Genomic DNA, 17198 nt, shown 5'->3' with positions numbered 1-17198 from the left:
GCAACTTTACTTTGTTATGACAACTTGCTAAAGTCAGTCTAATTTAATTTAAACCAAGTAAAACTCTTCATAAAAATATGTTAACATATATATTTGCAAAATGTAAAATTGATTATACTCTTTGTAACACTTCTATTGTTAAATCTTCAGCTTCAGAGGTATGTAGTTTTTGCATGATGAAAATTTTTTTTCAATTTCAAAGTCGAGTAAATCTAACATTTAGTCCACAATCACATAATGCATATAAATGGAGGTGAACGGTTTTAAACACCACTGGAACTTATGAAATTTGCAATTTTTTGAGCAAACCATTTTGTAGTGGAAGGAAACTGTCAATTTATAGTTAAGAGTTTCATTAAAATTTTCACTCTGCCAATTTACTGTGAGCAGCACTTTTATCTCTTGGTCAGTAAAACCTGTCCTACTGTGATTCACCAGTGACAACCCCACGGTCAGTCATAAGTCCCAACCTAATGCATAGAGCAAAATTAACTTTCTTCAATAACAGAAGCATTTTAATAGTTTTAATATTTAGCAAAGAAATCTGACATAATAAGCATTACCCCTTTTCAAAAAGTACAGGTCATATTTCTTGGGTTTACATTAATTGTAATGTTGGAAAGCAATTTTTAACCAATGTACGAGTTTGCTAAGAAATATAAAGTCATGTGAAACAGGCGAAATTGACAACATCAAAATGACTCATATTTTGAGCTTCCAATTATTATAGCATAACAAGTCCATGACATCCTTTATTTTTTGGTTCTTGTCACATTTTTCTAACTCACCCTAACTGTTCCATCATATCCCCCACTAATGAGAAGATTCTTGGTGAAGAAGTCAAGGCACCAGACCCCTTTGGCATGCCCCTTAAGGTTCGATAGAAGAGTCCCTGATTTGATGTCCCAGATCTTGATAGTTCTGTCCACAGAACCACTGGCAAGTCGTTTCTTGTCAAAAGTAACACATACCACACTGCAGAATAAAATTACCACAATTAGTTTTAACATATTTTTACAATTAGAAGTGAATCAACTAACATTGCAAATAAAAACAAGATTTTTCAACTTAGTGTTTAATTTCCATAAAAATATAGCTTCCAACAAAATGTTCTTTTGGGGATTCAAACTTTTTGGATGCTTCCTGACCAATTTGATTTTAACATCTTTACCATTTATATTTATTTTATAGTGCTGTATTTACCACATATATTATTTTTTTCCTGTCCCAAAACTTATGGTAAAACTTCTCTTCACCTAGGTCATGTGTCCCAAGGCTTAAGAAACAAAAAAAATTTGTGCTGAATTTGTGCCCCTCCTTAAACCATTGCATGTTGCAATAACATAGATAAACAAAAACGATTATTTGATAATAAAATGAAAGAAACTAACTTTATATTGTTATCTTATATTCCTCTTTTTTTGTTCATCATGAGCAATTTACTAAAGACAAAAATATCTACTCACTCTGTATATGTTGCATATACATACATACTGCAGTCTGTATAGCTTATGTCAGATAACACATGATACATTAAAACTGAAAAGGTTGCTTCCTTGCTCTAGATAATTCATAATCATTAGTAATTTCCCATACTCTGAGTATGGGAAATTATTAATGAACATAACATTGATGTGAATATAGAGAACTGAATCGTGCTTGGTTGTACTCAAAGGTTTGTATATGCGATCAGACTGAAAACTGGATCCAACAAAATCGCAAATGAGAGAGAGGGAAATATCAACCAATGGCTTGAGGCCCCTGCCGTTCACACATGAGATCGTGTAAGGTGCAAATAATAACCAAATCTGTATTATATGCAGGTTAACTGTATAACAGTATCTCGAAAACAAAAATCCAACAAAATCGCAAATGAGAGGGAGGGAAATATCAACCAATTGCTTGAGGCCCCTGCCGTTCACACATGAGATGGTGTAAGGTGCAAATAATAACCAAATCTGTATTATATGCAGGTAAACTGTATAACAGTATCTCGAAAAGAAAAATCATTATTTGAAAATATATTCACTGTGAGTACAGATGACAATCTTTTCATTAAGATAGGTTACAAAAAGTATTATTAAAGAAAGTTATTGCTATGTACACTATTTCCCCTGAAAATATAAATGCTCGTTTGTATCAATTACGATTACAGATGGCAAGCAAATACAAGCCCGGGTGGTGAATAAACACAACTGGCAGAGATGCAATAAACTCATTGTTTGAACTTACCGATAGGATATCAAATACAAAGGATTTTCATTACCTAAGAAGACAACTTTGGCTTCTTTTAAGTATGCTGACTTTTTTTTAATACCAAGTCAGCCAAAATAGGGAAGCCAACTTTGGTTCCTTTGTACCTGTATTCATGGAAATTTTGAAAATAAATTGAAACAATGGAACAGTTTTTAAAGTGATACAATCTAGTACTTCATGCCTGGACACTGATGACCCAGCATTTCCCAGAAGATTTGGAGGAGAAAATAAAAATAAAATCATTCAATGAATTTTTGAAGACCAGAAGAGATTTAGACAACAATATGATGATGGATGAAACTCTGTGGACTTTGTTCTCATTCCTGGATGGACTGTTGATAAGACAAGGATAGCAAGTTTGAGAATTTGCATGACTGGTGCAAATATTAAAAAATCTTACTTTTGTCTTTACAGTTTTCACTTCAGGGGATGTGTTGTCTCCAATGAGAATTTTTCATGGCATGAGGAAGCTAAAAATATTCATGAACTCAAAGTATGGATCGTATGTGTACAGTAGGTGAAGGGTTGTGTTGATGAGAAGATGCTGCAGTGGATTAAAGTGTTTTATCTCAAGTACACACATTAATATTTTTTTTAAATTTAATTTTGAGAGCATTTTCTGACATTTTTGAATGATTTAAAAGGTATCACATAACTTATGACTAAAAAATCCCTGAAGTGTCACAAAACATACGGTACCAAACAAGAATTACTTTAAAAATTAATTTATGGTGTCCCAACAAATACAGTATACTAATATAAATGGTAAAGACAGTACTTCATGTTTATATTTATTTGGAAGGGTTTATTTTAATACATTTATTTCTAAACATCAAAACATTTATCCAAACATGCAAAAAAACAAGAGGCAAAAGTTGGCCTAATATCTCTCATCTGGGTAGTTGATGTATGTTTGCATGTGAATGCAAATTCGCACACATGCAAAAACAATGGAGGTGAAAGAAAAGCATGGAGCACACATTTGTTACACCTATTTATGCTGGTCTGATTTACCTTCTTTCCTAGACCATAAAATATATCAGATCACTTTCTCTGCAAAAAAAGGACAAATTATTTATACATTGATCCTGGATTTCTCCCAGAAAATGGGGGCTTTGAAACTGTTCAGACCATTAACCCTTATTGCAAATAAATTTACTTACTTTTGGTATAATTTTGTTCAGTGTTTTTAAGAGGTTGTAGAAAAACAATTATGAACCAACAATGGATGATACCATAGGCTCACTTGGCCTTTTGTCCAGGTGAGCTAAAAATGTATCTCCACTCTTGGCTTGATATGGTTATAAACAGCAACTCTTCTGTCTGTGTGACTATTTTCTCTACTCACTTGTTTGTGTGTCCTTTGAGTGCAATCGTCTGGCACCGACCCTGGTTCCAGTTTAGCCGGAGATACATGTTGTCCTTGAATACTGTCTTCCATATTGGATTGTCTACGATTTCCACCTCTAACTTCACTGTCATACATTTAGCCTTCCACAGATCATTGCTATTACACAGCCTCTGCCATGTCTTGCTCACCTTGTACACAAATTATGCATTGATTATGTGACTCTCCTCTGCTCAAAGATTATAATTTTTCATATCAAATAAGAACTAATAAAGAACATACCAGTACACGAATACATATACATTAGTTGAGGGTCAATACTTCAAGTTTATTAACCTCTGAATGACATTCAGCAATTCTTCAAACTGGAAATATAATGGGAAACTAAAGCCAAAATGTCAGATTGGCTAGGAGAAAATACCAATGAATATGTCTTGATAAAAGAAAATAAACATGATTATTATATAACATCAGCTTAAAAGAACTGATGTCACAATAGATATACTGGTGTACTAAATGTACAGCATTAATTACTCTGTGTGTGTGTGAGAAAGAGAGAGAGAGGGTCATAACAATGAACACTTGGTAACCGGTGTTTAAGGCACAGTAAAACAAGTAGGCTTTTTAGTGATTATCAGCAAGCTATTGACGTTGGTAAATTTCTGATGAAGTAGTTCATAAAGAGCTGCTTTTTCATTTTTAGTTCATTTTTAATCACCCAACAATTTTCCTTGACTAAGACTGGTTAATAAACATAAATTAGTTAATGTCATATCTAAATACCAGTCTGCCTGCATTTCATTTATGTTCTGAAACTATTAAGAAACTTGTTGAGCATGCTGAGATTTTATAATCAGACATAAACATATCACAAGACCTTAAATTTCACTTGAAAAGTGGAACCTATTTACTGGATCTATTACAGGTCATAACTGCATTTGTAAATCAATAAAACTTGTTAAATAATATCTCATCATTGATTTTTGGTTTGTTACAAATAAAATGCATCTCTCTAAGGTGAGAAAAACATTAATAACAGTTCTCTCTGTGTAATGGTAGGCATTTCAATTTAAGAAATCAAGGCAGCATCACACACAACAAATATGCTTGCTAATAAGTCAAGTCAAACTGCAAACAACAAAGATCCCAATCTGCCACAGCGTATTGCACCTCCATATCAGGGTCTATGTTCTTTGTTTTACTCATGATTACTCATGAGAAACTGCACAGACCCAGATTTGCCAGCACATTATGAGATGGCAGATCTAGGTCAGTGCATTTTGCAGGTGGATTTGTCTTAAAAATGAGTATTCACAGTACAGTACTACAAACAGGTTATTTGGTAATTAAGTGACAGGATATTTGGTAATTAAGTGACAGGATATTTGGTAATTAAGTGACCTTGAATAAATCATTAAAGTGACTTACATTTGCAGCAATTAGCAACTCTCTGACTGCCAGATAACTTAGGATTTTCAGAGCTAGCTTCTCCGGCAACAAGGCAAGAAAGTCTCTGTGGCTCCTAACCTGTGTACAGATATATAATCATGTTCAAAATACGGTGGTCGAAAGGCCACATGAATAAAAAATGTCAAGTTTGTGGGCTATACATGTGGTATATTATGTTAATTTTACTTTAATTATGTATAAGCATGTGCCACACAAAAAAATGACCTGTGGGCCACATTTGATCTGTAGACCCAAGCTGGATGACTCTGGCTTAGACTATGAACACTGAAATCAACCCTAGCAGCCAATATAACCAACCCCTCTCAGGAATTAACACACAACGAATATAAATAATGTAAAAATCGGACTCTAACACAAATGTAATACTCAAATGTACACTTTTACTGCAAAATTTTATGGCTAGTTTCTCAACAAATATTTCAGCTGTCAGCTAATATGAGCTATTCTTGCATCTATTTTTTTCCTCATAAAACTTTGTTTCAAATTTAATTACAACAAACTTTTTGTTGAGCATGCCTTTTATTTAGCTAAGTAAAAAACATTAACCTTAAAGTTCATCTACGGTGTCAACCAAAGTACAGACACATACATAAATGCCAAATTGAACACTATGTCAAACACCTGACAAATGAAAGTTATTGATCACATCAAACATTGAATTTTGTCCAAACTTGTTATCATTATAGAAAATTAAGATAAATACAAATACACAATGCTTATAAATGCATGCTGCCATTAAAATTTAGGTTTATGACATGTGCCAGATTTAATCTGACAAGATTGAGATGGTCTGACATTTTAATGGCCCTACACAGATTAAACTGTTGCTGCAAATTGCATTAAATACAGCTTTGACAGCCATATATCATTTTATGAGCATACATTTTTGCACTGACCTGAAATTTCCTCTTATGAAATGAAAGAATAGAAAAAATAAACAAAGAAAAGCTAACTATTAAAATATCGAACCTGTTTATGACATGTGTATTAAGCCATTGTTCAATTTTGCTGTTCAATTTTATATCTTTTCTGACTGTTAACATATTGTATTATTAGAACCAACACACAACAATAAATACATCACTTGCCAAGGAACAAACCAAACACTTTTTTGCTTTAAATGCTTCAAAGAAATTTATCACTGATGAGATTGTAATGTTAAAGTGTGTGATAATCCCATATAAAACATTATTTTGGAAAACATGGTACCAATCAGCTTTAGATACGAAAGTACCAACAAATTGTATCTCATGGGTTATAGCTCCACTTGGGCACTTTTATTGTCAACTGGGGTAATATTACCTCATTAAATACCGCTCCAGTTCATGGACACACATATGTAGCCATGAGACAAGCTGAATCACCTACCAATTGTTCATTTGTTACAAGCCAAAAAGGACAGTGGGTTGGGCTGAGAGCTGACTTTGCAATGTCATGTACAAAGTTTAATTCTTGTTGAAATCATAAACTGTATAAGGCTCATTATTCACCTAAAAAATCTTTGTAACTTCAAGTAAGTGAACTTGTGCTATCTCTGCTGTAAAGATCCCCATACATAACTATAATTTGTTTAACAATACCTGTAATTTCCTTGCATAACTACCATTAGTTAAATGCTATTTATAATTTCCTTCCATATAAACCTTTAGCAGATTTGAGTATTTCATGGTAACGTGAAATAATGAAACCAAGATATTACAAACCTTTATGAATTCTTTTTCACTACACGATTTCTTGATATTTAGAATTTGTTTAATTATTTTCTTTTATGTCATGCAGATGAACTTTGACTAAACATAAGATTTAATGTTGATTCAGTGTGTGGCAAAAACTTGTGTCAAAAGGAACATAAGCCAGTTCAAGCAGGCGTTCCATAAAGACCAGCTATTCTTTTCTTGGATATATAAATGTTATTGCTCATTTAACCAAACAGGTTTTGAGCACTCAGGTACACACCAATAAACAGTTTCATCATTGCTGCCATTTGCTTAGAAGAGCCCGGATGCATGAGTAACCTTTCCAGGTTCTATAAAATGCTAGTAAACAAGAAGTTACACGCAGTGATATCAGTTTCTAAATATAGCCATTCGGAAAAGGCAAACTGGTGTAATGGCATTCAGTGTTCTTTTCCGTGATATTGTTCGTATTATTGTTCTTACTGAAAACCATGTACCAGACGTTAAATTTGTTCATCTGAATACAGATGTGCAATCCAATATTTTGTTAGTGGTACTTAAGCCTGCAGACTGTATAAATCATACGATCAAATTTGATGAATCTTTCTAGAACACTATAATACACAAATTGCTTACATTTCATCACCGATAGATATACCCGATATATTTTGTGATGAAAATTCCAAGGAAACTGCCACCCCCACCCCATTAAATAAAGCCGATGAAGTATTCTTATATTTTGTTTAGCGCACAAAATTACACTCTGCTTAGTTGATGTGATATTATGCATGTAGAATCTAGAAATGTTTAATATGTATTCCATAAGTTTAAAAACAATGTATCGATGTTTTCCTTGGGGTTTCTTGTTTTTTTGGTGTGTGTGTGTGTGTGTTGTATTATGCATTAGTGATTTTATTAACCTTTTCTGATTCTGATGTGTTAATTGGTAACAAAGCTAAGAAAAGAGGAGAGAACATTTATATGTTTATTTCAATGTCCATTTTACAAACAAATCTTAATTTTGAATGATAGTTTAGAACATATAAGAATGCATTATGTTCATTAGAGTTATGTTGTTGAAGGGAACAGTACTGGTTGTCATGATTATATTTATACAATGTCAATAACACATCCCCCCACCCATTAAATAATGTTGATGAAGTATTCTTATATGTGATTCATGTTTTAAATAGAGAGGGTGTATACAGTAAGTGACTATTTCTTACATTTTGTTTAGCGCATAAAATTACACTCTGCTTATTTGTTTGATATGCTTGTATAATCTAGAAATGTTGCATAGATATTCCATATATTTAAAAACAATGCATCAATGTGTGTTTTGGGGTATTATTTGTTTGTTTGTTTTGTTGTTATTATGCATTAGTGATTTTATTAACCTTTTCTGATTCTGATGTGTTAATCTGTAACAAAGTTAAGAAAAGAGAGTAAATTTATGTTAACTGTTTTACAAACAAATCGTAATTTTGAATGACAGTTTAGAACATATAATAATGCATTATGTTCGTCAGCATTATGGTGTAGAAAAGAGCAGGACTGGTTGATTACATTTATACTATGTGGGTAATACATTTCCTTAATTAAAAGATATATACAATTAAATTTTGTCGGGAGGTATAATTTTCTGCATGTATTCATGGAAACAACAACACAAAAACTGCTGTCCCTAATGACAACAGCCAACCTTAAAAATAATACATATTTTACACACAAACACTAACTGAAAAGAAAACAAAGTAGATATAAATAAATATTAATGGTTTCAACACATTCATTTGTGACACATACATACATACATGCACACACACCACACACACACAAACATGCACGCATGCACACACACACACACACATATATATACATACATACCGCTCAGGTGGCCTAGTGGTTAGAGCGTCCACCTCAGATGTGGGAGGTTGTAGGTTCCATCCCCGGCCATGTCATACAAAAGACTTATAAAAATGATACTAACAGACGCTCAGCATTAAGAGGTTAGTGTTAGGACTGATCGGCCCCAGTGTCAGCATAATGTGACATGGTGGGACATCATGCTACATGTCTGCGGCATTATGCCCCAGTGCTAGGCATCACTATAAACTGTCACACTGCAGACATCGTAGCAATATGACTGATTTTTTTTTAAAGCTATGTTAAAATATCTAAATCACACACACACACATACATACATACATACATACATACATACATACATACATACATACATACATGCATACATACACACAAACACATATATAATATGCACATAGGAGAGTTTACTAAACGAAGATTGGAAAACAATACAAACGGATGACATAAAAATAAAATGTACAAAATTATTACTGTACACGCTCACATATTATAGTTGAATATATGAAAACATTACATAGTGAGGGAAGTGTAAAAAAAATATAATATTTGTGCATATATGTCGCGATTTACTACGTGTTACTAAGCGTTTCTCGGTGTTTTGTCGGAAAACAGAATGGCGGCAGCTGGGCAGAATTATGTTATGGTCTATTTTTAGCACAAGGTAGATTTAAGTACAAGCGCCATTCGGTTCTAAATACTAGTAAGAAAAGCTATTTAGACACAAATTAGTATTAAAAAAATGGCTTCTGAAATAAAATATTGTTTTTGACTGAAAAAGGCTGTGATGTGTGCTTCCTATTTCACTGATTTTAAAATTAGGTTAAGCATTACTTTTTTCCCTTTTTTTTTATACATTATCTATAAATCAAATAATATTTCATGCACTTCAAAGTACTGGGTGAAACTGGCTCAATTACAGTCTGACCATTCCAACCCACTGGAAAGTCCATTAAGTATGAAAGGTGCAGGAGATGCCAGTATTAGTGCCATTCTGGTCACAGTCAAGTTATAAATTATAAATCAATGATTCAATTGACTTAGTTCAGTGCAATTTTTATCACAATAAATATTTTGGTATTGAAATCGGTAGGGGGGTGCAAACAAAAGGGAATGTATAGCCAGACTATAGACACACAAATCAATTTCAACAAATTTTATACCTTTGGGGAAAAAGTTGAGGATCAGCAATGAGAAACAGGGACATTCCGCCAACTGGAGAAAAAAAATTTCTATTTTTTTATTTGCCTAATCAAATATGACTTGACTTCCTACAGTTAAAGCTTCACTGCACACATTAATTCCAATTTTTACTCGCAATTCAAGAACAACAACTCTTATGTGACTCTACAGTGTACGCATGTGCACTTTGAAACTGTTTATCTGTGTATTGAAACTCTGATTTAACCAATGGTTAATGTTTAATCCCAACAAAACAGGTGTTATGCTATTTATTATGAGATTGTTAGCTTAGGACCCCTAATAAAAGATTTCCCTTTACATCCTATCATAAACAATTAGCTGTAAGTTTTAATAGTGATGAACAATCATTATCGCATATATAAATCAGCCCAAAGTCTTTAGAAGAAAAAAAATATACTTGTCTTTAAAAGGGATCAAAATTTTCAGCATGCTGAATGTTTTTTGGAATGGTTGATCTCAAGAAGTTTGCTAGTTTTAACCTAGAATTGCAGTCCTTTTATCTACCAAATATATATCCTGGCTGTTTATTAATGTATATCAAAGCTGTTTATTAATATATATCCTGGCTGTTTATTAATGTATATCCTGGCTGTTTATTAATGTGTATAATGGGTGTTTATTAATGTATATCACGGGTGTTTATTAATGTATATCATGGCTGTTTATTAATGTATATCAAAGCTGTTTATTAATGTATATCCTGGCTGTTTATTAATGTATATCCTGGCTGTTTATTAATGTATATCATGGCTGTTTATTAATGTGTATCCTGGCCATTTATTAATGCATATCACGGGTGTTTATTAATGTATATCCTGGCTGTTTATTAATGTATATCAAAGCTGTTTATTAATATATATCACGGGTGTTTATTAATGTATATCATGGCTGTTTATTAATGTATATCAAAGCTGTTTATTAATATATATCCTGGCCGTTTATTAATGTATATCACGGATGTTTATTAATGTATGTCCTGGCTGTTTATTAATGTATATCATGGGTGTTTATTAATATATATCCTGGCTGTTTATTAATGTATATCCTGGCTGTTTATTAATGTGCATCATATGTGTTTATTAATACATATCATGGCTGTTTATTAATGTACATGTATATCACGGGTGTTTAATGTATATTACGAAATATTGAGCTCACCGCTAAGAAATTGGATATAAAGAAGTGCTGTCTAGGGTCCAACTTCAGCAACATTTTGTGGAGAAATTCATTCCTCTTTACATCTGAAACACAAAATAGCATCTATCAGACAAATAGCATGAAAAATTTCAATATTTGTACCATTTTTACTGGGGGGAATCTATAAAGTTGATAGTGGCTGTGTTTCTGCATGACATTGTATAATATGTGGATCAGCATGCAAATGTGCATTGTAATGAGTCTTGCTTGATTGCTTTATGGCTGTTTATTGGCACAACAGCACATACAGATTATTTAGTGCAGAGGCAATGGAACTATAATGCCTTGACCAAAGTGACTTAACAGAGGCTGAGCCAAACTGGTCCAAGCAGGATAATAATAATAATAATCATAATAATAATGACTTTATTTAAAGAGTGTGTCACAATTAGCTGAAGAGCTAATTTACCTTGTGGCCCTCATACAAAGGAACTTATATACACACAAATGCGTATATACACCATAGCATGTAGATGTAATTATTATATGCTCATTTTTTTTCTCCATTAACTTTACATTGTCAGAATCATTCCATATTTATAGGTTACTGCATTTGTATGGGAAAATATGAATGAGTTTTTCTAATGGAATATAGAAAATCCATCCGACAAAACAATTTCATATTTTCCCATACAAATGCAGCAACCTTTTTATTATATGCTAATTTTTTTAATTCTACCTAATGCTTAATTATATTAACAAAATACGTTTGAAATGAATAGATTTTGGTATTTTTTAAAATTCTATGTGACTTCATGATTATGGACTGGATTTATATGTGACAATTCCACATGAAATACATCGGATTGAAGAAGCAAGGGAGAAGCCTCATGACATCTGAAAATGTGTTTCTGTTTCTGTCATTGAATGTTTGAAATCATAATGGGGGAAAAAGATGAAGTCTTTTAATTGCAAGTATCAAAAAGACGGTATGGAATTTCATTTTGAGTGCAGTAAGGAGGATGTAATAAAATTATTGCATTTATATTCGAAATTACAGTACAATTTTGAAATGCGTAAGCAAGATTGAGAACCTATGACATGGCTCATGTAATTCGGATTTGTAGAACTAAGAAAGTACATTTTGAGGAAATTCAGGATGTAAAACTGTAAGTATATTTTTTTGCCATTCTTATTTTCAGCTAAAGAAGACAGTTTATGCCTTGTCACTTGTATGTTATTTGTAAGGATCCTTTCTTGCATCTACTGTAAAGCTAGCCTAAATCTGAAACAATGTATCAAAAAGTTAATGTGAAATGTGCCAAAGCAGCTGGTATGTGGCAGTCCACGAAACATCTGCTTTATTTCATTCAGAAACAAATTTAATCAACCAAAAGCACCTACTACGCGAGTGTACATGATTTGTTTACAAATCAAAAGTGCTGTTGTCTGTGTCCATTGTTTGTTTGCAATAGAAAGTAGTTCCTTTATGCACATGAATGCAATATGGTATGCAATATCAAAAAATACTGAACGATTCTGACAATGTAAAGTTAACAGAGAAAAAAATGAGCATATAATAATTATATTTTTTAAATTCTTGAACCAATTTATTATTTTTAATTGGCTTGATAATGGTAAGAATTACAATAAAAGTAAAATCTCCTGTAACATAATGTCTTTTGTCTCTAATTATTTCCACTTTTAGAGACACACATTTTAAAGGATGCAAACCAGTTATAAGGAAGTTTTTTTTAACAAATACATTCAAAATTTAAATGCTGAGGTTCTGTACATTAACAATGGAAATTAAGTATTGAAAAAAGTCATACAGTAAATCTAATACTTCTAATCACAAGTAAAGAGTGTTATCATGATACAAACATGATTTTCCACAAGTTGATTATTTCAGTTTTTGCGACAAAATATCTTCCAAAATGAAGATTGTGATGAGAATAAGAAAACCATTACGAATTCTTAATTTCTTTTTAATGTCATTTTACCTATGAATTTTGTTTTTGTCTATTGATGTTGCTATGAAGTAATTTATTCTCACCTGAGCCTATGTACAATAGTATCACAGGAAAGTATGGATGTCTGTGAGGTGTGTTAAAATGGGTGACGTATAATACGATCCACAAAACCAGGGGTCATCTGATGAAAGCTCGTTAAGAGTTAGGAGGGAATATATCATTGTCATTTCTGATCCTGACTTTGCTAAAATAACTAATGTTTCCAAATGTAATGAGACATATCACTAAGAAGTAGATTTCTTAAACGGTAAAAAGTAAATACTTAAGTGCGTCAAAACTGGAGCTGAAGAAGATGGACCACACTGCTGTAACAGTATGCATTTTTGTTTTCATAAGGTGCTATAAATCACTTAGATCTTCGAGAAAGCATATGGTTTTAGAATACCATAACAAATTTGTTGCTAATGTACTCTTCAAAAAAAGGAACTGAAAGAAGTACAATGTTTATCGACACAAAATGAATGCCATAAGGCATTACTTATTTCTGGTGATGGAAAACCTTTAGAAATTTAGAGTGCCATCTGTTATCATAATGCCATGCCAGTATGCCATTATGACAACAGATGGCAACATGAGTTGGACAACAAAGACAATACTGATAAAGCTTAGCAGGTCATGTATGTTTTAAGGCCAAATCTGTATGAAAACAGCAACTGGAATGATGTAATTGTAATATGGCAAGTTTATAAACAGAATATAAAAGAAACTTGTAATAACTGATATAGCATTTGCCATATGACAAACTACAGAATCAATTCATTGGCAAAATGCAAGATACAATGATACAGAAGGAAAGTAAATGTAAGCACTTGCAAGCAGCCATCGACAATAATGCAGAAGGAAAGTAGCACTTGCAAACTGCCACGTTCAATTTGCATCAATGAAGAATACAATATACATGGATAGAATTATGAAAATAGCACTTGCCATCAGCCATTTACAATAATGCATCAAGGAAGATTAGAAAATACATGGATAGAATTAGGGCTGTACCCCCCCCCCTCTATAACCCCCAAGGTCATGCAGCATATCATCCAAAAAACTCATCCATGATTTCCCTATAAATGCAAAAATATATTCACTTTCTTTCGTTTTCTCTCAAGATGGATACTCATCCTCACATACTGAACTGAAATAGTCAATATACATGCAATATGTAATTAGTGATGAGTAGTATAATTAATGATGCACATACTCATTCATGAATACAAAAATACAGTTGTTTTCAGTCTCATTTTCTCTTGGTCAAGGTATGCATTCTTGAACTAAACTGTATGTCCAGAAAAAAAATAATCTCTGTTCAGACAAAACAAGACCATGACCTCTGCCCTTTGCCCAATAGAATCTAAAGATATCTTTAATACTCTGTGTTTAAGTCATCATTAACATTTGGCCATGGAACTTGTCCTAGAACAAAGTTATTCTGCAAAACTGGTTTTCCTTTGAGCCACAATGACCTCAAACCATTCATGCAAAAGATATATAGGCATCTTCCAGACTTTAAATGCAAGTTCTCTACAATCTTTGGTCAAGGTACATGGTCTCAAACAGTGGTTCCCACTTCGGATTACAACACAAATCAGGTTTGTGGGGAAGAGGCCTCACAAGGGCCATAACAACACATTTGTATATTGCTTTTATATGCTGAAAAGTGCCCCAAGCATTGGGAGTTCCTGTTGGTTGCCAATATAGGGTCACAGCAAAAAAGGGTTGAGAGCCACTGGTCTACAACTAAAATTATTTTTTTCTTCTGTCACTAACCTCAAACTTTATACATTCGACCCTAAAATCAATCCAATATTTATGTCATCCATAAACTATGGTGAAGGTATATAACTGATAACTTCTTATTTTAGTCACTGAGACAATGCCTTCTGGCCTCAAATCAATATTCATTATCTAGTACAAGCAATCAGAATTTCTAGTCCAGGTCTGTGATGTAAAACTAATGTTTTGTCTTATCAGGTGTACATATGTAAGTCAAGTATGGAGTAAGGTCTACAGGTCTAATCTGACCCAGTATCAGCTATGTAACACAAGGTTAATATCTGGCAGCATAACTTAATCCATACAGCATTATCTAGATCATAATACCTTCATAAAAACATCCTACACACTGACAGCAAATCCATGCTACAGGTACATACATTGATATAATATCAATAACCAGATTGAAATCATCTACATATAAGTTTAAGTAGTGCATATATTTATACTTACAGCTCTTCACCCTAGGTATTTCATATTTTAATGTATAAATTAACTGAAAAAAACCAATAAAATCAAAGAATTACTGCAGTACCTGACCAAGGTGAGCAGTCTGCACCTTTACATTTGTAGGTATTGGAAGCTTTGGAGTTTTTAGCACAAATATAATTCTAGTTTTTGCTTGTCAACTTCTGAACAAAAGCAATTATGGAGTGAAAGAACTATTGCTGCAGCCATATTTGATATTTCTCATGCATAAATAGAAATATGGATTTTACAATAATATGCAAATGGGACAAGTTACAACCAGTGCAATTCAGGCTTTACAGAACCACAGACTGGATAAAATCTCATGTTTTCTGGTAGACTGTATGCATGGACTGTTTGACACATGACATGCTGATTAGTTCAGAAGGTTATAAGTTACTTGGACTTGTTGGCTCTGGCAGAAACAAGTGCAGACTATTTTCCATTAGAAAGCTCAATGGTTGCAATTGACTCCCATTTACAATGTCTACAGCGATTCATCTACTTCACAAGTATTCATTTTTCATTAAATAAAATGTGATGTCTTGCAGCTACACTGGCTGGGATGCAAATGTAAATCCACCCATTCTTATAACGTTTATTTCTTGGATGCCAATTTTTAAGTAAGGTATAAAACATGTGTTGCAAGAATGACAGTACCATCATCCTTGCAAAACATGTTCAATAAGTAAAACTCAGAAAACATGTCTAGCTTCTTCTACAATTATCAACTTAGCAATGAATAGCTTATACCTTGTTTTACATATGTTTCATGAGTTCCCTCATCATGCTGTTTAAATCTGTATTTTCTAGCTCCTTCATGATCTCTTTTTCCCTTTTTCAGTTCTCCTCTTTGTTACATAGTTCAAGGACATTTGTTGTGACCCAAGGTTTCTTTGTTCGATGATATTTGCCAATAATCTCGCTACCTGTGCAAGTCACAGCTGTGTTGAATGTCATTGTTAAGGACTTGAGGCCGGTGTCTTGGTTGTCCAGGGTTATCAAAGGTGCAAATTTACCACCTATCATTGTTTCTAAGGTTTCTGCAACATTTGGACCATTCAATTTTTCAAGGTCAAATCTGATTTTTGGCTGGTTAGGCTTTTTGATGATTTTCAGGTTGAGGTGAAATGTCATTAATAAATCATAGTCACTTGCAATATCTGCTACTGGAAAACTGTGTTCTGGTGATATTCAGTCCTGAACAGAATTGTTTTTTCACCAAGATGTAGTCAATCTGGTTGTGATGTTGTCCATCTGGACTGTGCCAGGTCCATCTTCTAGTGGCAAACTCCTAGAGCTGGAATCCTCTTTCATTTGTTTCTGCATTGCAGCAGGGTCAACAAGTGCTTTGCCAGTTTGTCTGTGAATCAACTCTCACCTCTGCATTCCAGTCTCCTTGTACAAACAGAATGTCCTCCTTGGGTGAGTCATCAATGACATCTTGCAGTTGATGATAGAAATTCTCCAATTTGTTGTCATCGTAGTTAAATTTTGGTGCACAGGCCTGAATAATTGTGATGCTGAAGGGAGTCACCCTCAGGTGGATGATAATGACCTGCTTGAGACTTGGCAGCAACCCATAATGCTGTTCACAATGCCCTTGTGGACAAGAAATCCAATGCCATGATTGTGTTTGTCCCCTCTTCCACTGGAGTAGAGCATATGCTCTTTATCTGTTGTTATTTCACCAAAGTTTTTCCGGCACACTTTGCAGAGAGACCAATAATGTTCCAGTTGTACCTCTCCAACTCATGTGTAAGTTCTTTCAATTTTCCCACTGCCCTCAGTGTTCTAATGTTCCATGTACTGATGATGATGCTGTCTCTGCCATTGATCTTGGTAGCGGGGGCACCAGTAGCATACTTGTCACCTCCATGCTGATGTGCAGCGGAAGGCATGGTCATTGTTGACCTGGGCTGTGACTGATCCAGTAAGGAAATATTGCTAGTTGTC

The 17198-nt window shown here is 33.4% G+C and overlaps 1 protein-coding gene across 1 annotated transcript in view; it reads right to left on the bottom strand.

The window, feature by feature from the left end:
• Positions 1-17198, bottom strand: part of LOC149792288 (uncharacterized) — a 132558-nt gene that overhangs the window by 22858 nt on the left and 92502 nt on the right. The window contains exons 9-12 of the mRNA XM_089969553.1: positions 10996-11078; positions 5033-5131; positions 3605-3795; positions 789-975 (exon numbers count right to left, since the gene is read on the bottom strand). Of these exons, the coding sequence (XP_089825679.1) occupies positions 789-975; positions 3605-3795; positions 5033-5131; positions 10996-11078 (560 nt within the window). The remainder of the gene's footprint in view (positions 1-788; positions 976-3604; positions 3796-5032; positions 5132-10995; positions 11079-17198) is intronic.

Source organism: Sinohyriopsis cumingii, chromosome 9 (assembly GCF_028554795.1).
Source record: "Sinohyriopsis cumingii isolate HCF-2022 chromosome 9, ASM2855479v2, whole genome shotgun sequence".
Classification (NCBI taxonomy): domain Eukaryota; kingdom Metazoa; phylum Mollusca; class Bivalvia; order Unionida; family Unionidae; genus Sinohyriopsis; species Sinohyriopsis cumingii.
The sequence above is the reverse complement of the archived record's forward strand: the minus strand, read 5'-3'. Positions and strand labels throughout refer to the sequence as shown.